At 42.2% G+C, this 21,602-nt stretch overlaps 1 protein-coding gene across 1 annotated transcript in view; it reads right to left on the bottom strand.

Moving 5' to 3' along the window:
* Positions 1-14,193: 14,193 nt before the first annotated feature.
* LOC125898985 (uncharacterized) overlaps positions 14,194-21,602 on the bottom strand; it is a 58,088-nt gene continuing 50,679 nt past the window's right edge. The window contains exon 3 of the mRNA XM_049593099.1: positions 14,194-14,924. Within this exon, the coding sequence (XP_049449056.1) occupies positions 14,239-14,889 (651 nt within the window). The 5' untranslated portion in view covers positions 14,890-14,924 and the 3' untranslated portion in view covers positions 14,194-14,238. The remainder of the gene's footprint in view (positions 14,925-21,602) is intronic.

Consider the following 21,602-nt stretch of genomic DNA (forward strand, 5'->3'; position numbering starts at 1 on the left):
ATTCGAGAAAATGTGATGAGGTGTCCTCTATGGTGCCCTTCCAGTGGAGAAAATATGATGAAGTGCCCTCTAAGGTATCCTTCAATGGAGAAAATGTGATAAGGTGCTCTCTTTGGTGCCCTTCCATTCGAGAAAATGTGATGAGGTGTCCTCTATGGTGCCCTTCCAGTGGAGAAAACATGATGAAGTGCCCTCTAAGGTACCCTTTAATGGAGAAAATATGATGAAGTGCCCTCTAAGGTACCCTTCCATTCGAGAAAATGTGATGAGGTGCTCTCTAGGGTACCCTTCCAGTGGAGAAAATATGATGAAGTGCCCTCTATGATGTCCTTAGAATAGGGAAAACCTAATGATGTCCCTTCCAGTAGAGAAAATGTGGTGAAGTGCCCTCTAGGGGGCTCTTCCAGTTAAGAAAATGTGACGAAGTGCCCTCTAGGGTGCCCTTCCAGTGGAGAAAATGTGATGAGGTACCCTCCTTCCCTTCTATTAGAGAAAACACAATGGAATGCCCTCTAGAGTGGCCTTAAGATTAAGGAAATGCCATGCACTGCCATAAAGGCTGCCCTACATGCTAGGAAACTTTTCTGGTAGGCTGTAAACATGTTTATTTCTGCTGTGAATTTGGGCATTTTAACATGGGGATCTATGGGAATTTACAGGCTTTCGGAGCCAGCCTCAAGTGGCCATTTAAAGAACTGCAGTTTTTGGCACTTAGTGTCGGCTTCATTTTTCAGCTCCGAAGGTTGTCACTGTGTGATGTGATATGCAGTGTCAGGTGTTTTAGTATGGATGGAGAGTAATTCTTAAACTGTGCTATTAGCCTTGTGTGTACGGTGGTTGTTTTGGTTTGAAAAATGCTGTTTTAAAATGAAAACATGTTGGTGTGGATGTGGCCTTGTTTCCACTCTTCCCCCCTGCAATATAAAGTGCTTTTCACAGAATAATGAAATGTCAAAGGGAAAGCTTTACTACAGGCCAATTCAAATTTGTATGTTTAATTCAGAGAGAAATCCAGTTCCCAGGCTCTTCAGTTCACCTATCTTAATTAACAGTGGGGAGATAACAAGGAGCGAGTTGCAAATGTGGCCTCGGAGTGGTGACTCACCCGTAATACGCATTAGAATAATTCCCTTTCATAAAAACGACATATTTCAGCTGATCCCCCCTCCCCCCCCCCAATTAGTCCTGCCATACAAATGAAAACGCAGCTCTACACTGAGATGGTTTAGGTTTAATAAATTGTAAATTGAACGGATGGGTAATATGTACAGATATATTCAATTGCTCACTTCTATTTACCTGCTCTCCTGCTTTCACACCTCTCCAGGAATCATCAATAGTTTCACTTCACAACCAAACATTTCTATCAGCCTTCCATCCTTCCTTAATGTAGCAACGCCAGTTCATCCTATTAGTCACTTTACACCTGACCTTTTTTTCCAGACTAGTAAGTGCAAATTCAGTCTGAGTGAGAACACAGACAAAGCCGCTACAACCGTTTCTACAGCTTAATACAAGAAAGGTACCAAAGAGACTGACATCTCCCAGGAGGAAAGAGGCTTTTCCACTGTATTAAATATCCACTCACTATGAGAATCGCAGACATAATACAGCCATGTGTAGCTGTCTGAAATTTTAAACGTTAAAGTAGCTGGAAGACCAAAGCATTAATATTTTACACACTGATTTTGGAACATCCATGATAATTCATACAGAAGGACAAAATTTAGGACATTGTCCAAAACATTACAGGAATATAGGTTATTTATTGCACTGGTCTCTCTGTCATCCATGTACTTACACAGCTAAATAAAAAGATTGAAGTTCAGTTTAGGTGCTTACAGGTCAAATATAGACTTCAGGCTGCTACAACTTGTGACAGCTATATTCACACTACAAGCATTAGTTGGTGTTAGAATCAACATTAGTGGATATTGATAGTCGTGGGCGTAGCACCAAATTCTGGGCCCTATGCTTAAGCAGTCTCTGTGGGCACCCCACTCCTCCTCTCTAGATCCACGTGTCTCTCACACATCTTTTGATTTTATTTTAACAAAGTCAGTTTGTTTTCTATCCTTCCTTTCATTTCTTTTTTGGAGCCCTGATTTCCTTTTCTTGACAGAAGACATGACCATGTACGATAGCGCTCCAGCAGCAAAAGCAGCCCCTCCCCTGGCTCTAGCTGCATTTATGGTGTAGAGTTTCCGAGTTCCCAGTCAGAAATTTCAACTGGAATGCCCCCTGAAGTCGAATTTTTAATTCAGAAGGCCAAAGCACACCGGCGGCGTCATATGACGGCGGTGTCATATGATGGTGGCGTCATTGACGCGAATCAAGTGCCGCCCCCAACACACACAAAAAGCGTTGCGCTGTGGGGTGTCAACCGGATTTCTATCGCACACTCCAGTCCGCTAGGCTGGGAAGTACAAAATAGCGCTTTTTCAAGGGCGGCGACGCTGGAAAAATAGGACAATAGCGTAAAGTGCTGCGGCGCGTCGACGCGCGTCGAGACGCCGCTGGTGTGGGTTTGTAAATAGAAAATAATGGGGGCATCTGTTCTGACGTGCGTCGTATGCCGCCAGTGTGTTTTGGCCTAGAGAGTCAGAGGAACCTCACCGGCCCTGACCTCAAAATCCAGTATGGCTGCTCTGCGCATCAGCAGCAGTGAAAGCTGTGTAAGATACATTTTGCTAGCACTTCTGCTTTATATGTTTAATTGAGTTATGGCACAAATTACTAAGACATTTTTCATTAAGGCTTTCCAAAGGTCCCCCCTTCCACTGGGGCCCTGGGTAATCAGTTTCACTTTCCCCCACTACGACACCCCAGTTTGTAAATGTTGAACAAAACACAGAAATGAACAGGCTCTACTCTTTGTCTCTGTATTTCTATTATATAGCTTTAAATCCTTCAGGGTGCTACAAACCAGAAGTCTATTGATTTCACTTCATGGGAAGGCCACTCACAAATTGTTTTCCTATAGTTTAATGTATAGAAAATCATTTGCAAGAGTTGACTGCATGCACACTGAGATATCTCGGGGCCAGGTACCTTATGATTATATTGGACTTAAGTCCACCTCTCAATCATCAGTCCTGTGACTTTGACCCTGACTAAACTTTGATGCAATTACAGGTGAACAACGAAGCAAACAGTCAGTGTGGGTCAAACAACATGCTTTTATTACAGTCAGGGTCACTAACAGTAAAGTGTTGTACTGTGGGGGTGTGTGACACCAATCAGCAGGCCAATGCACTGGAAGTATACTATCAGTGGATGACCTGAAATAAAACACAAGACAAGCCCCTTTTACCCTACAGAAAAACACCCAAACTACAAACAGCACCACAGTAAACCTTGAATTTCATCACCACAATTCAACAGGTGAACTGTGCACCAGCTGCTCCCGTCTCCGGAGGCCAACAACAGATGCAGCACTAAAATGCAGCACAACTAAAACACAGGTAAAAAACAAACAAAAAAAAAAAACAAAGCATGTGCAGAGGAGTGATCAGAGATCAAAAATGAGGCTGACACACCTGAGCTTCATAAGCCTCTTCACAGTTCAGGTGCTGTCAGGTCATGGAAGGCGGATCTTCAATCTTTTTTTTTTTTTTCCCTAGTTCTAAGAAGTTCTAGTTTACGTTTTTTAATTATCAAATGCACAAACAGTTACAGAGAAGCAGTCATTGGCAATGAATATCTGAGATCTCAGGCTCCCTCCATTAAGTGATCGTTTGGTGGGCTAAACTCTTGCACGAAAACAACAAGAAGAGCCCAGATGCAGGTGACCTAGTGTAATGGGATTCTTTAATCCCTCCACTGGAGTTTTAAGATACACAAAATCCCCCTCAAACAGCGCAGCAAAAGACAGCATTGAATTCCCAAACAGGCCTAGAAACCAGAGTTTCTGGCTGACAATGTCTGCTAACATGAGGTCAGAATGTCCTGAGTATGCTTTTCCTCAGCTTTCTTAAGCTTTAAGAAAAGGCGTCATCACACCCTGATTGGCTCAGAGGGGAATTGCACCAAGCTGCTCTCTATTCTTAATAAGGACTCAGTACCCACACCCTGCACAACAAGCGACCTGAATTTGCCTCTGAACAACTCCAGGGAACTGTGACATCCAGCCAAAAATGAACTGAAAGAAGGGATTTGACAGTAGGATGTCGTCAGCAAACTTGATGATAGCGTTGGAGCTTTGTGTGGCCCTGCATGAACAGGGAGTCCGGGAGAGGGCTGAGCACGCAGCCCTGAGGGGCTCCGGTGCTGAGAGTCAAAGTGGAGGACGTGATGCTTCCTGTAAGCACAGCCTGGGGTCTGCCCGTCAGGAAGCTCAGGGTCCAATCACAGAGGGCAGTGTTGATTCCAAAGTCTCTGTAAGCTTGGTGACAAGGTTAAAGGGACCAGTGGCGTTCAATGCCTCTTCCTGCACAGTTGGTGTGTGTACTTTGGAAGAGAGAAAATGTTACTACATAAAACTGCTTACAACAAGCCCTGTGGATTATCCTGAGCAACCAGGTCAGGATTTCTTGAAAGATACACTGCTTTTGTTGTTGTTGTTTTTGGTGCTGTCAGACACTGTCAGCAACTCACACTAAAGCAATCTACATCGATAAACAGCACCACAGTTATGGGAAAAATGATGTATTTTTGATTAGGGGGTGAACTGTCCCTTTAATATATAAACAAGAGAATGAAGAGTGGGTAAGTGGAGCATCTGTCCTGATAGGAGTAAAAAGCACACAACCATTAAAACTGAGCATCCTACTGTTGTTGTTGGGAAGAGAGCAGAGATGATGGTTTATCATGTATGTAACACCTCGAATCAGATCAGCACAGTGGGTTATCCATGCGTCAGAATACCCATGACACATAATTACACTCAGTAAGTGGTCATTTGGGAGATAACGCCATGATAGTCACACATTGCAAATGGTGCAAAACTGTTGCAAAAAGGTGATTATGTGAGAGCGTGTGCATGCGTCACAATATCCATAATGCATCACAGCCTCAAGGCTCTCCATAGAGAGCAACTATGTGGCTCACCAGAGGCGGGAATTGCCAAGCGAGGCCATAAAAAATAACATCACTAAACACATTCAACAGTGAATGACTCGTCATCACACTGATAAAAAAACACCAATGGAGAGGAGGGGGCACAGAGACGGCATGATAATATCCTCCAGCGACATTTCTGTGAGCGGAGCTGTCGAGGATGACAAGAGGAGGCTCGGGTGTCAGCAGGGGGTCCTGTCCTGACCAAACATGTGCAGCTAGTGAAAAAAGCTGCGCACAGTCAGTGAGACAGCTGCTGTTTTGATGAGGGTAGCCCTTTTCAGCATGAACAGTTTGGGGTTGTTCTGAAGCCTTCCATTTCTGCAATATAACATGACAACACACACACACACACACACACACACACACACACACACACACACAGGCAAAGGGACGAAGTGATTGAAGGATGATGATCCAGGTGGGGAAACATGGATAGAGGAGCAAAGTTGTTCAATGCTCGTTTTCATGGCTTTGGGAAAGGTGGGGTTCACATCACCTCACTTACACACCCATATGACCAGAGTCAGTGCAGGTTTTGATACAGCTTGGAAAACATCGCCAGCAAAACACAGGCTGACATAAAATATTATACAATAATAATCACAATGATTCTAACGTGGAGTTGAATGTATCACAATGCAGGGTGCAAGGATTAGAAATTAAGAGAGTCCTTCATGCAACAGGTAAAAAACATTTCTTAATCCCTGATGTGTTCGTGGAAAAGGAGCTGGAGCACATCCAAGACGACAGATGTTTGAACAGATAGTGAACAAGGTGAGATTGGTCAAATATAATTTTACTTGCGACTTTTAATTATGCATTTGTTGTACAGTGACTCAACTTTGAGTATGATTGCTTAGGCTGTTGTGGATGTAATGGGGATACTTTCACTGATGGTTGTATAAAACTGTGGAAGAATTCTGTATTTTCACTTTGAATTTTTTAAGTTGTCTGAGGAAGAATGGTCTCTGATGGGCTTTTTAGGTAAAGATCTAATAATATAGCACTTAATGTTCCCTACAGAACTGTAATCACTTTGTTCCTCCCTTAATTTTATCCAAATACTTTGGTTTGTGTCCAAATACCTTTAAAACTAATCACTAATTTCCATCAGCTTCAGCTGTACTTTGTGTTTAGTGCCACATAGCAAACATTAGCATGCTAACACCCTAAACTATGATGGTGACCATTTTAAACGTATGGCTACACCAGGTAAACATCACCATTTCAGCATTTTCATTGTTGCATGTTAAGGCCCAGAAATGCAACTGTTGGATCGCCTCATGTTGCCTGTGTCTCTGCCAAACAAACTGCACTTGAACACACCGCAGAAACTACAACCAGTGGCCAACTAGCACGAACATTCCATGCTTGTGTGAGAGGAAATAACTCTCCACACCAGCAGGCCGTGGTGGGTGAAGTACCTGAAATCTATACTAGTCCTAAAGTATCTGAAGCTACCAAAAGCAATTTTAATATACTTAATGTACATAAGTATTGAAAGTAAAAGTACAAGTAAATGCTCGTTATAAAAAACCAAGCAGTCAGAATTCAGAGTTTATTTCTTCTTAACATGTGCACCACCTCAAACATAGCCAACATTACACATGAAGAAAAACGAGATCTTCTTCACAACTTAAAGGATTTAGAGAAAACCTTTGACAACCCAGGACCAACCTGTCACAAATCTTGATCTCCTTTATTCATTCCTCACACTCTCTGCTTTGGGACGCCATTTTTGCTTCCATCATAAAGTCAGTATCATTGTCAAGTGGAATGTAGCTGCTAGCGTGTACTATCTAACCTGACATGCAGCCTGGGCTTGACTGGAAATAGAAACTTAAATGCTGCTTCAAGAGCACTTGTTTGCACTTGCCCCTATGTGATTAACCCATGATCTAAATTGCAAGCTAAGACTACTCATTCTGAGACTGAGCTGGATACTTTTGCAGGGTGGTTTAGGCAGAACTGTCTTGACCTCAAACAAAAGAACTGGTGATTGACTTCCGTAAAGCCCTGTCCATCATCCCTCCTCTGTCAGTCAACAATCAGCCAGTTAAAAGGGTTAATTCATACAGTTATCTCGGGACCATAATCGACCATAAACTCACCTTTCACACAAACAGTGAAGCCATCTTCTCCAAATGTCAGAAGCGCCTCTTCTTTCTCAGGAAACTTCACAAACTCCAGGTTCACCAATCAGTTTTAGCAGCTTTCTACAACTGTTTCATTGAATCAGTTCTAACTTTCAACATATTAGCCTGGTTTGGTTCACTGTCCAACATCCACCGCAGTCCACTAAACAAAATCATAACAATGAGCAGTAAAATAATCGGACTGGCACAGGAACCACTTCTCAGCATCTACAACAGAAGGACTAAACAAAAGGGTTCTCAGATAACTTCAGACACCACACACACACTGCACAGCCATTACAAACCCCTACCCTCAGGTGTAAGGTACAGATCTCTTGCTTTTAAAACAAAGAGAGCCATGTCCAGCTTTGTACCCTCATCCATCAGACTAATGAATAGCAGCTGATTTGATCTGATATATATATATGCTTGGGGGTGTGTGTGTTTGTTCTTTTCTCCTTTTAACATTTGTATTTGTATTTTTAACTTTTTAACATTTGTATTTATCTATTTGTATTTATTTTGTTTAATATGCACTGTCGCTCTTCACAGACGAAGTTCCTAACGGAAAAATAAAGTGCTTTGAATTACAATTTTATTCTGTAATAACAAAGTAATGTAAATGCTTAAGAAATAGAAATACATAAGAGTAAGATACTTTCAAAAAGTACACATTTATTTAGGAAATGTAGGGGAGTAAAAGTGACAGAAATAAAAAACTAAGTAAGGTACAGATAATGCCAAAAAATACTATTGCCAGCAGGTATAGTCTGTATTCAAAAAGGGAACTGGAGGATCAACAGTATGGATAAAGACGCTAGTTAGCCAGTTAGCACATTAACCACACGACAGAACAAATGGTACAGTTACTAACTGTGTCTGCTAAAAAGCTAAATGCCAAAAACAATAATCTTACCTAACATTAGAGCTTAGATTCTCTGCTCGAGCCCGAACCCACAGCCAGGCTCAGACAGAACATCACAGACTCAGGTGGGGTCGGGCTGGATTTTTTTTACCTAATATCACAAGCTTGTTTTGTTCTCACACCCTCAACATGCTAAACTGGCCGGAAGAAAAGCCAAACAGTGGCGGACACACCGCAGAAACTGAGGTAACATGCTCTCCGATGGCTGGACATTGACCAACAGCCAACCATCAGCTTGGTGTGTCAGGTCCCTCAGTGTATTGTTCTGCTTTCCTATCCTTCTAATCATTTTGCTCAGTCCATAGGGACTTGGGTTGGGAACTGGAGGGTCGCCGGTTTAAGTCCCCCTCCGGACCAAAATATGGAGCGTGGACTGGTGGCTGGAGAGGTGCCAGTTCACCTCCTGGGCACTACCAAGGTGCCCTTGAGCAAGGCACCGAACCCCCCCAACCGCTCGGAGTGCCTATCATGGGCAGCCGCACTCTGACATCTCTCCATTTAGTGCATGTATAGGTCCTGTTTGTGCATGTGTGTGTATATAATTTTTTTTTTTTTTTTTAAAAATCCCATAGACTTCCTTTTTGCAATATTTTAATTCCACAGTGCATACGGCACCTTTAACATGCATCACATAAACACAAGTGGTGATTCTGCACTATGACTGCAATGTCAATGCACTTCATCAGTGAAACTCTGCAAGACATCTGAACAGAGTGCAGCCGTTCATACCAATCTACTGCTTTGACTTTGCAGAAGAGCTCCAGCTAGCACAGAGATGGGTTTAATGTCTGAGACTTGACAGCTGGGGAAATAAGTAAAGAGTCAGAGGCCTATTCTTGCCTTGTCTTGTGTCTGTCTAGTGAAATGACATTTGTATTCCTCTGATGGATTATAGTCATTTATTTAAAAAAAAAAAAAAAAAGTAGGTTTGTTTGCACCATATGTAATTCCTTGATAATTTTTTTCTGCAGGGATTATTATGGCATGGCCGAGAAAACTTATTAATATTGGAGTTAGGCAATTAGAGAGGAATAAATCATACAAACTGCAGCAGCTTGATTCAGCGATTGCTCAACTGTGTAGGAATAAAGTCTGCGTGCTCTGAAAATTAAAGATCGGGGGTTTGTGCAAAAGATAATCGTTGGCAAAGTTTTTGTTTATGTCACGCTTCACCTGTGTGTGTGTGTGTGTGTGTGTGTGTGTGTGTGTGTGTGTGTTTGTATGTGTGCTTAAAGTGAATGACCAAGCAAACATGAATGCCTGTAATCCAGTTATCCACTTAGTAAGTTATTATCCTTGACCTTGGAGCGGGAAGACACAATTTTATTATCTGATTCAGCTTGAAGAAGAAACATAGTGGCAGAAAACAACAGCAGATAAGAGCCAGAGAGACACAAGTATTTCAGTTCAGTCGATCAGAATTTCAAACAAAGGTAAATAGTAACTGAGAATATTTTCAAAGAAATAAATATCCACTGTGCAATGTCACTCGTGTAAAAGAAGGGTGTTTTAGCCTTTAGTCATGTCCATCTGCAGGATGTGGACATCTGAACGTCACATCTAAAACCATGGGAATTAATCTGCTGCTATAACAACCTCCACTCTCCTAGGTAGGCTTTCCAGAAGACCTAGCGTGGTTATCATCAACACAGATTCGGGATGGGACAAAACTGTTTCAGAACACTGCAGAGAAAAGTTGCAGCAGTGTGAACTGGCTGGTTTGAGCTTGACTCAAGCCGGCTGATGGTGTCACCTGCAACTCAGCTGGTCAAATTGCCAGCGGCTGGTTTTAGAACGTAAAGTACTTATCCTGTTTTAACACCCAGTTGTAGTGAAGTCCACTGGTCAAAGTCAAAATGACCGCAAACGGTGCATTCGCTTGCTCCGGCAGGTGCTCTGTCCCCACCAAGCTCTCTGTTTCTGTCCTCACATGTAACGGTGTTGGACAGTGGGTGCTTATGCTTATGCTACAAATTATATTCAGCCATAAAATAAGCCTGTAAAACTGGAAATCAGTACAGAGGTACCGAGAGTTGTTGCATTGAGATGATACACCATCTTATCTGGTTGCATTAGTTTGAACCGGCAGGTTTTTAGTACGTTGTAGAACGACGCGTTGCAAGTAGTTGCATGTTTCAACTTGTCTTGTTGCAAACAGAGTTGGGTATAGTTAAGAGTACTTTGATTACTTTTTGCAGTAACGAGTAACCTAACACGTTAGTTTGCTGTTTGAGTAATCAAATACTTAAGTACATTTTCAAACAAGACATCAGTTACTTCCGTTACTTTTAGAACGCTGCTCCAAAACAGCAATGGCTGTCATTTGTTTCTAATAACGGAGATAACGTTAAACCTATCAGTCTGAAAGAAGCCACAGAGCTTGTGGCTAGCTACGTGGTCGGAGAAATGCTGCCATTGTCTACGGTGGAGTCTAAATAGATGGAGGAGGACTCACTGACAGACATATTTCAGACTCAGGACTTGCATTATGCCTGGTACACGCTACAAGCTGGTACTCACCAATTATCCCTGGTCGTCTTTCACGGTGTGTGTGATGTCATCGGGTTATTCTTGTCCTGTTTTTATTACTTTGACTATTATTTGAGTCACTGTGTCTGTTCATGTGCCAGCCGACATGTTGTTGTAGTCACCTAAAAGCGTCAGCAGATGGCACGAGCTACATTTGAAGCGCCACACGTAAACTATCAAGCTACTGTATTTTCCACAGGAAGTTCTGACAAATGTTTCAGAATAAAAGCCTATTTAGAAAATGGAGGATTCTCTCAGCTGAGGTTATAAGGGGCTTTTAATTTGAAACAAGTGTTGAGTTTGAAATGACGGTGCGATATGTTAACTTTACAAAGACAACGGAGTGGATAAAAAGTAAATATATAAACACACAGAGGGATTAATAAATAACGGACCGTCTATAATGTAGTCTGTTTCAAATGAAGCTGGGAGCCTCTGCAGTTGTGGTGAGTAAAAGCCCTGCTGCTATTTGTTAATGTTATTACTTTATGTCCGACCGTGAGGATGTACCATTGTTTGTTAGCTTGATGCTAATGACAGTAACGTTAACTCAGCAGGTTGACAAAGTGCCTCTGCTGTTTCACACCATCATTTCCCCCATTTACTCTGTGTGGTAACATCCCTAGAGGAAATATTAAAAACGCTGGGGTGTTGTTGTCATACAGTTGTCTACGGCAGCAGATCGTTGTGTGTTTCTACTGGTCAAAGTGACGGCTGTGATGGGAGAATTGGATCTCAGTGAAGGGCAAGTGGTCCATAACTTTAATTTTGGAGACAAAAAAATGTAGGCTTAGCGCCCTGTGGTCCATTGCCCAATAGGAAATGTAGAATACTCAAAATTACTGCTTGAGTTACTTTTCTTAGGGAGTAACGCAGTAAAGTAACTGGTTACTTTTTTAAAAAGTAACGCAGTAACATACTTTGATTACTTTTAAAGTAACCCTTACCCAACACTGGTTGCAAATATTTGGTCTGAACTGAAATCAACCAAATTCATCTTTAATGAAGTACTGGAAACACTGACAAGAGGTCTGCGGAAAGAGCAGTGTAAAAACCTCACACCTATTGCCAAAGATAGAGACAAAATTGAAATGTCTTTAAGGTGCAAAGAGAAAGGACCAGAGAATAAACTATTAGAGATTGCAGAGAGAATGACAGGGCTGAGATCTTTGCCCCCACAGGCAGTAGTGGAACTTGGAACTCGCTCTATGACCTTTAGGCTGATTACAGTCGTGGTTTGGCATCACAAGTGAACCAGCTGTGTGTGTTCTTGGTGTGTGACAGGGTCAGGACTTTAATCTCTGGCCTCCTGATTCAGTAAGGACAACCAAAATCAATCAGACCTGTATGGAGGAAATCAATACCCATTAAGAGGCACCAAAATAAAAGTGCATGGTGCAGGAAAGGAAAACAAGCCTGCCCCGTGGTTGTGTTGTCGTACTGAAGCAGCAGCATTAAAGATTTTGGTTATGTGAGATTAAGTTTGTGTGATGTTTAATCCAAAACTATTTAAATGAAAACTGTCCACAGTGCGTTTTGTGGACTTTGTAGAGAAAAACTATTTGTGGAAGGACATCTTGTTGAATTGTTGATTGCAAATTTTCCAATGCACTGACCATCATAAATTGCACCAGTGTGGAGGCAGAAATCTCAGAGACAACATGTTTTTTGTCACTTACAAACTGACCTTTTATCTTAAGCCATGCCATCAGCACAAGCAATTCTCCAGCCTCATACAGGACTGTCCCCCTGGCTTTGGATAAGCTTTTCTCCTGAAAGCAGATGCTTAAGCTTAAGGAAGCAGCTGTGCTCTGCACTTTATCGTAGCTGGGGAAGCTAACTCAATGTGCATTTACCAAATCAACCACTTAGTCCTCACCGCTGCAGTCTTTTGTCTTGTTAAAATGCTGTCTGAGAGCATGTCTGATGCAGCATTGATCTCACACCAATCTCTTAAAAGCATTCATTATTCATTAAAAACAATATTATTACAAATTGCATAATTTCTTTCCACAACACTTTTGTGATGAGCTGCTTCATCGTCATATCATGGTCCAAGATTCACAATATTTTTCACATTAACAAGTGATGCTTATTGTTGCTGCCAAAGAAACACACTGCATTATAAACACTCCTGACCCTCAGCATAATGAAGTTATTGCCATTTTGAAGCAAAAAATTACACTTGTAGCTGTAACTGCAATGATTTGACAAGGTTATACTCATATGTATACCAACAGTACATTTCAATGTAGGACCAAGCAGCCGTGGCCCCCTCGGACTCAAATTTAGGTTTAAGTTTGGCCTCACTCCCAGAGCATCAAAATACAACCATTGGGCAATGTCAAGATGATGGATGGCACCGTACCAACACTAATGTAAACCATATTAATCCGCTTTTGCGTCTGGAACCTCCCGTCTACCACAAGCTTGAGACGCGCCCTCATTGTGGACTTGGCTCAGATTTCGGGGTCATTTTCTTATCCTGAAGCCTCCTTAGGGGATCTGATCCCGTTTGTTTCGTCGGAACCTCTTGTGACTGCGTGCCTTTGCTGATGTCCCAGCAGGATTTGAACCCTAGACCTTCTGCATGGAAGACACTAGGGAGGCCCAACTCCAGTGTAAACCATCCACATCAATATTAGATGCTCTTAACAACAGACGGAGATTACAAAGCATGTAAGTCCGCTCAGGGTGGTCAAAAGAGGAGGTGGATATGTGCCAAAAAACGGCCTTTGACCCAGGAGAGTGGTGATCGTGATCAATAAACAGTAGTGGCACCATATGGGGGAGAAATGTCAGGATGACTCTAAGGGCCTCTGACTGTAAGGGGTCCTAAAAAATATTAGAACATTAACTAATTTTTAATTCAATAGAAAACATTTTATTTAAAATGTACCAATAAAACTTAGTTTCTTTTCTTGTTTTTGGCAAAAAGTAAACATCCAGAGAGGCCCTGGCCCCAAACCAGGCATAAACTGTACTTGAGGGGTGTCAGTGCAGCTGAGCATCATGTCTCAGCATCAAAAGGAAAAGTCTGGGGACCAAAAAATGAAAAGAAAGACAGGAGAGAAAAAAGAACGGGCGACAGTCGACCTGTGTCACCCAGTCGACCCAGTCCTTCACAAAGAAAGGTGGGTGTGGTCTGTGAGTGTTGGAAATTAACCTGTTTGGTCCGTATTCAAATAGGCAATTTTTGCTAGATTGTTATAGTATTAGTTAAAATATCCTCACAGAAAATTGAGTGTTTACATTTTACTCCTTTTTTAGTTGCCCCTGCCGACAAACAACACCAGTTGCAGCATGTGTGGCACTCAAGGCCGGGTGTTTTTTGCAACATCTGCAATCTTTTCCTAACCAAGTGGTTTTGTTGCCTACACCTAAGGGTCGACCCCTTCTTTGTCAAGACACAACACAAAAGGTTGAGTATCTGTGTTTTCTTGACTCTACACAGATTGTAAATAGTGAGAACTCTGGATGTTCCATGTGAAGTTCTTTTCCAGGATAAAGTGTAAGTCAGAAAAGAAAAATTTACTCGCTGCTCAAAGTATTTATTCACAAGTTATGTAAACAGTGTCAGCCTTCACACTAACCCAGGTCAGGAGTGTGGTACGTGTCGGCAGGTCTGGGCAAGCCGGGCTGTTCAGAAGGATCTGGGTTACACAATAACCTCCAGAGCTCTGTGTCCACTGTACACCAAGGTTGAAAACCACTTGAAAACTCATCCATCCCTGCTTCAGGTGGGACTGGGAGTAAACTCTCTCTTCCATCAAGGATTTCATACGGAAATGGATAATCTGTGTCGGACGCCATCCTCTGCAAAGACAGATTTAGATGATTTGTTTTACTTTCACTGGTTGCTGCAGCCTCTGCTGCATCTTCATGGTCTGGCATGGTCCTTGGCTGTTTAGCTACAACACCTTGCCCAGGTGCACTACTCGTTGCAGAATATGCCATGCTTTTATTTTCATCTTTTGGGATGATCTTCTCCTGAGCTACAGCCATGTCCTCAGCTGTGATCTTCCCTAACAGTCTTTCATAATTCTTCGTAAAGCTGTCCTCCCTCGGTGGTCGCTGCAGCGCCGACATAGGCAGTTCTTCAGCAGCAGGTGGACAAATGAAACCTTCATAAACGAGGTTGCTGCCTTTCCTGCCCTTTGTGTAGACTGCAACGCTGTCACGACGCGGGGTACACTGAGGACTAGAATACACAGGAAGTGTAGTCCAGTTTTCTGGCATCTTACATAGCACAAATTTCTTTTTGGATGGAGTGTCTGTAAAATGAGAGCACAAACACCATGTCAATTGAAAAGCTATTGGTCATATAATAATATTATTTCTCTGCACTTTTAAACACTGACTTGCATGAAATATATTCAAGAGAAACATAAAGTCTGAGAGTAAAACAGGAAATAAAACTAAACGAATGAATCCTCAAAACTGCAACTCTGCTTTTCGCAGATGATGTTGGCTTCATCACACCGTCACCTCCAGCATACACTGGGGCAGTTTGCAGCCAAGTGTGAAGCGGGCAGGATGAGAATCAGCACCTCCAAGTCTGAGGCCATGGTTCTCTGCTGGAAAAAGGTAGATTGCCCCCCTCTGGGTTGGGAGTGAGTTGGTGCCTCAAGCGAAGGAGTTAGGCCCTGTGTCCACATTTTTCATTTGCATTTTTCTGAGCACCAGAAGAAGGCCAGCGTCTTTTTTTTGTTCCCTAGGCGTCTGCGGCTGCATGCCGCAGACGCCTAGGGAAAAGGCGCTGCGCCCAGCGTCTTTTTCCAGCGGCTCCTCCTTTTTTGTGCGGCCGCTCCGAGCGCTACATCTTTCCCACATCAAAGATCCGTGATCACCTACACCCGTGTGCGTAAAAGCGCACACAATTGCGTGTCCTCTCACCGTGGATGCTGTGATTTGATGGCCCGGTACTCACTGTAGGCCACCCTTAAAAGACCCAATAATAATAATAATAATAATAATAATAAGCTACTGTGGACCTATATGCCATGCCTTTTTAATGAAATTACCAGAGGAGTTCGCTGCTTTGCGATGCTGCAAAACTGCGCGGCTACAGGAATTGTTAAGATATTGTTGTCATAGAAACGAAAACCCTCGTGAGCGTTTTTTTTGGGGGCACACAGACACTTCATCCCAGCACTCCGCAGCGCCCTTCCAGCGCCTTTCTGCCAGAAAAGGCGCTATGTGGACACAGGCCCTTAAAGTATCTTGGGGTCTTGTTCACAATGAGGGTAGAATGGAGCTTGAAATGGAATGGCAGTTTTGTGCAGCCTCTGCAGTGATGAGCGTGCTGCGCCAGACCGTCCTGGTGAAGAGGGAGCTGAGCCTGAAGGTGGAGCTTTCGATTTAGTGGTCCATCTACGTCCCAACCTTCACCTATGGTCATGAGCTCTGGGTAGTGACCGAAAGAATGAGACTGCGGATACAAGAGGCCGAAATGAATTTTCTCCATGGGGTGGCTGGGCTCAGCCTTGGAGAAAAGGTAAGGAGCCCAGACATCCGGAGGGAGCACAGAGTAGAGCCGCTGCTCCTGCGCATCAAAAGGGGTCAAAAGAGGTCAATCGATTTTCTCTAATGTGATGTAAACATACTGAGTGTTTCTCCATCATTGTTTGGCATGTCAGAGACGGGCTGCTGGCCCAGCACCTGCTAACGTGTGCTCACCTTTTTTTGTCTGAGGTTTTTATTGGGAGCCGAATTGTTTGCAAAGGTCTTATACTCTCCAAAAAATAAAATAACCCTGGGATTTAAATTGACAGAAACACTGAATAAAGCAGTTTCACCTTAAAAATTCTGTGTTTTTCCAGCACTGCTCGTCGCAAAAGTGCTGCCAACTATGGTGACAGATTGACTTGACTTGCATGGCCCTATCTAGAGCCAGTGTTGGTTTGTCCATTCTGGGTTACTGTAGAAACATGGTGATCTCCATAAACAAGGGCCTGGGGCGTTAATATTTTCCTTAAAGTCCTAGTCCTCAGAATAAAACTGGTTGCACAAAACTCACTCAAGTCTCCTTCTTAAGGTCACTTAAGTATTTATGGTTTTCTCCTTGTCTTGGTCTTATACTTATGGAATCCCTCGACTGTTGTCCAAAAAACCCTTAGCAACCACAGCAAGGTAAAAAAAACAAAACAACTTAAGGTCCCTCTGACTCTACCTTAACTGCAACATCACTGAGTTTATGGTGACAAATGGAAAAAACGTACACACTTGAGAAGAGTGATCTGCGACCAGGAGAAACCAATGGATATGCTTTTGATTTCACACCTGGACCAAATGTAATAGTTTGTGCTTTCTATGATCGTATTCCTCCAGAGATATAATCTTTTCCTCCTCTGACCAATATGGTCAGAGTCTTGTCTTCTTTCATTCTGCCATTTTTTCGCTATCTAACTATAAGCCAACTTTGTGAGACAATAACAGGCATCACAAGCGTGAGTTCATGCAAACAATCTCCATGGAAACTATTACCGCTCTAAAGTCTCTTTCAGTGCTGGAAATGAGTTAACATTTATAAGGAAACCTTTTAAGGTTTTCTGTGTCAGTCCCTCAGCTTAGGAGAAATTGAACTTTAAGTGTCATATTTAAGGACTAAAACTAAAGGTGTTTCGCCCAACCAGTCTTTGCTTCCTATGTAGATATAAACAGCTCATTGTAATGTAACAAAAACACAACGATTCTTATTTTCAGGTGACTAAACACTAAAGAAAACATCCTTATTACAATAAATTCTATTTCTGCCTCAATATCTGTCTACATCCTACACACTTGACCTTTAATTTTAAGAAGTTGTGTGACTAACAGACTTTTCCATCCTGAGAACAGTAACAGTGTGCAGCAGAGCAATACTGACTCATCTCTACAGAGAGGCTGAGCTGTGTGTCATCTGCATAGCAATGGAAAGTGATGCCATGTAGTCACAGGACAGAACTCTGTGATAAATGTTTTAACTTACTAGTTTTTGATGGTTTATAGCTCCTGCCCATTATGGAGTGTTTCTGTGAAAGTCCTGCAGAGAAGTGGTTTCAGTGGAAAGTTATCAGTCATCAAAAATCCACTGGGGGCACCAGGTGTGAACTGAATGATCACAAAATGGTCGTCCTGGCAACAAAGTTCTTAATACAACACTGAAAAACAGCATGATAAATATGTTTATATGAAAGGAACGGGGCCAAGCAGTGACAAACCCACAGAGGATTACCACCCAACTCAGTTCCCCACAGCTGTACAAAGCTTTTTGGCATCTTTCAGCTTTTTGTTCTGGTTTTATGGCTTTAATGTTTTCAGTTCATTCCCGCTTCACTCATTAGAGTCACTATCAGCAGAAGCAGGCAGCTGCTTTCAGCAAGAAAAGGCTCTGATAAACTCACTGTACGCTGCCTGCCCAACACAAACAGACAGACAAAGTTAGTGACTAGCTGGTGAATGTAGTGGATTTTGCAGCTGTACTGGCAGATAGTTTGAACTGCATTGCAGCGTATTTACAATGCAAAAGGAATCAGCTGCAGAGTAACTGGTGGCTACCGTTAATGAGGAGTAAAAAGAATGATATGTCCATCTGAAATGTAGTGGAAAGGAAGTAAAAATTTGCACAGAGCACTCAAGTAAAGTGCACATAATATAAAAAAAGATCTCATGTCTAACATAAAGTATAGCAATAGTTCAGGCAGAGCGTGGGCTGTTTTATTCGTCCTTCGCAACCACTTTGTCTGATATCCAGATATCCAAACCAGTCTCACTCCAAAGTCATCAAAAAATGGCACTACGCGTAAGGTCGAAACGCCATGGGACAACAACAATTAGCTTTCAGTCAATTAGCTTTTCCAAAATTCTTAACATTACATCTACTCCTGCTCCCTTAAAAACCCTAAATATTCACATATTTGTCATCTCAGAAGTTAAACCGCTGGATGCAAGATGTCCATTCTTCATTCAAAGTCTGTCCTCAGTGTTTCTGCACAGGAGGTTTTCATATCGCAATCATCCTCATAGGCACACTTCTTAAAGTCAGATTTACGATGAACACAAAGAGCATGCTGATGTGAGCATTTCCTTCAAGTACAGCCTCACAGAGCCGCCAGCATGACTGTAGACTCATTTTCTGTTTTATTAACTATGAAGAAGACACTGAGACAGACATTAGAAAAGCCATCATAATCACTGACACAATGAAGGAGTATTACAATAAATGTAATAAAATGAGATGCAATAAAATGCAGGCATCAGATAATAAACTGGCAGACCCATATCTCAGGCCTGTTTGTTGCACGTCTGGCACTGGTCCTCTCCTTCTCCATTTGCTCTGGACATATGGTCTTCTATATTAAAAAGCAGAGGACGAGAGGACTTTGGGATATGACTTTCTCGGCAAACTGCCAGCTACGACAGCCATCCATCCTGTGTGTCAGTCAGGATGTGCTCAACTCAATTTGCACAACCTTGGTTGGGATTTTTCATCTGGGCTGCGAGCACCGCACAGCACTGCCTCTCCCCAGAGCATCGATAACAACTCCAGATTCCACCTAAAGTTATATTTCATGCTAATGAATTAATGTACCCTTTCCCATTTTCCGCCTGAAAATATGCTCCTCTCCCATGCCAAAACGAAAAATCAAATCAGTCTTGTCATTTGCAGCTGATTTGTTAAGGTCCCAGCTCGCTCTCCTTCTTTTCCCTCGGCATGGCTGATGAGACAGCACAGCTGTGTTCCTGTTAGTGATTCTGATAACACCAAATTAAATGCCGTCTGAGAGAGTTGGCCCATTAATATGGAATCACAAACGTCAAGCTGACTCAGATCAATAAATTAAACACTGTATAAATTCACCATCCACCTCCATCTCACTGCCACCTTACAAATGAAGAGCCTGGACCAACTTTACCTCTGGGCTTCGGGAGTGATGTTCAGAGAAACGTCATATTACTTAAAAAATTCAGGACACTTTGAATAATAACATTACAAATTACCGCTGTTATTAGAAGTGGTTTGAAAACAACGGGAGGTTAGTTATTGTATTTGGCCCATTGATTTGGCCCACTTATCAACACAATCAGTATTCACAGCAGCAATGCTTGTGACACACAGCTCGTGAGCAAATTAAATCACTATAAAACTGCAAATCATACTCTGCTGCGAGTCATAACTCAGTCAGATCTGAGCACATTGACACAATACACATATTTTAAGAGTCAATGTGACTCACAATTTTCGAGGACGTCATTATCTCCTTTCTAACGGAACAATAAATGGTTGTAAATCCTCTTAGAAATCACTGGAAAAAGGTGCTTCTTAAAGAAACAGTGAGTAAGATTTAGGGGGATTTAGTGGCATCTAGCGGTGACGCCTGCATACAGCAACCACAGGAAATGTCTCCTGGTTACATTTCCTTCAGTGTTCATTGTTCAAGAGGTTTCACTAGGAGCTGAATTATCCATAGAGGTCTCCTTCTCTCAAAAACAAAGGGACCAGGTGATTAAAACCTGTAAAAACAGTGAAATAGCAGTTTCATGTGACAAATCAGTTTCTCAGATGCTGTTCAGCTTGTTGCAGACCTAGCACCCACTAATGTGTGCTCACCTTTTTTCTCTGATAACTTTACATCCAGCTCTAACTGCTAACTATGGTGGCCAATGTGAAACCATGAATGTCCCTATCGAGAGCCAGTGTTTGGTTTGTCCATCCTGGGCTACTGCAGAAACATGGTAGTGCAACATGGCAACGTCCATACACAAAGACCCATGTAAATATAAATGGCTCATTGTAAGATCACAAACACAATCTTATTTTCAGATGATGATATGTTAAAGAAAACAAACTGATTATATTATATTCCATTTCCGTTAATAACCAGTTTGGCTTTTAATGGTGCCAATTTGCAGATGTAAACAAATATAGGCTTAAAATGGGGCACAGGTTGTCGCCAACAGCTAACTCACTGCCTCCATGGGAACTAAATTTACTTCCCATTCAAATCGCCCAAAGCTCCCAAATTATGAGAAGTATGGTTCCAAATCTTACAGGGGGGTGACAGGGTTCCTGTTGAAACAGTATTGTCTGAGGAGGGGTCCACAGTGTCAGACTTTGACAACCCCTGCTCCACCTGCGACTTGTTTAAATAATCTTTAAAATGAACGGGTGCAGATATTGCAAGTACCCGTAGAACTTGATGGCATAGCAATCATCAGCTACCTCCAAACAGCTCATATGTTTGTTGTTAGCTTTCTCAGCAGTCTACCAGGAGCACTGCTGACACATGAGGTAGTACACATGTAATTTGACGTAACCATAAGCATTTTTTGACCGAAGAAACTTTTCAATTGTTCTAAGAATTGCCTTTTTTGTAGTGTTTGCACCAAAAAAACTAGCAATGATTATAGCTCCTAGAATGCCATTTTGAGCAACTTTTTCAGCTCCTTTTTTAAAGAGTAAGTTCTCTCTCAGCACAGGAAGAACCTCAAGTGACGGAAGTGTAAGGAGTTTGGTCCAACACATGACCCAATGCAGCACCAGCAACTGCCATTGTTAAACATAATCAGCTCATAACAAAAAAGAAAAAGAAAATGCTGACAAATGGACCGACAGTAAAGTCCAGGCTTAATGAGCATATATGTGACACGGAAATACAACGTACAGTAATCTTGAATCATCAGAGCGAAAGACCAACTGCCAGCCAGTTTGCAGTACGTCACATCAGCATTCCTGTTAGCTTAGCGAACACAAACAGAAAAAAATAGCCGTTAAACATATGTAGGTTTGGGGGGAGTTCCCTACTGGGCAGGTTCTCTCGGGCAATCCCAAAAACGCCTATGGAATTAAATTGAATATCAGCCCCAATTGTCACTGATACCTGATCTAGCTATTTATTTCTTTGTTTATCATATATACAGGGACAGTGCACGTTAATAAATATTTCTATAGATGTGCCAGTTTACCCAGC

Source organism: Epinephelus fuscoguttatus, linkage group LG12 (assembly GCF_011397635.1).
Source record: "Epinephelus fuscoguttatus linkage group LG12, E.fuscoguttatus.final_Chr_v1".
Classification (NCBI taxonomy): Eukaryota; Metazoa; Chordata; class Actinopteri; order Perciformes; family Serranidae; genus Epinephelus; species Epinephelus fuscoguttatus.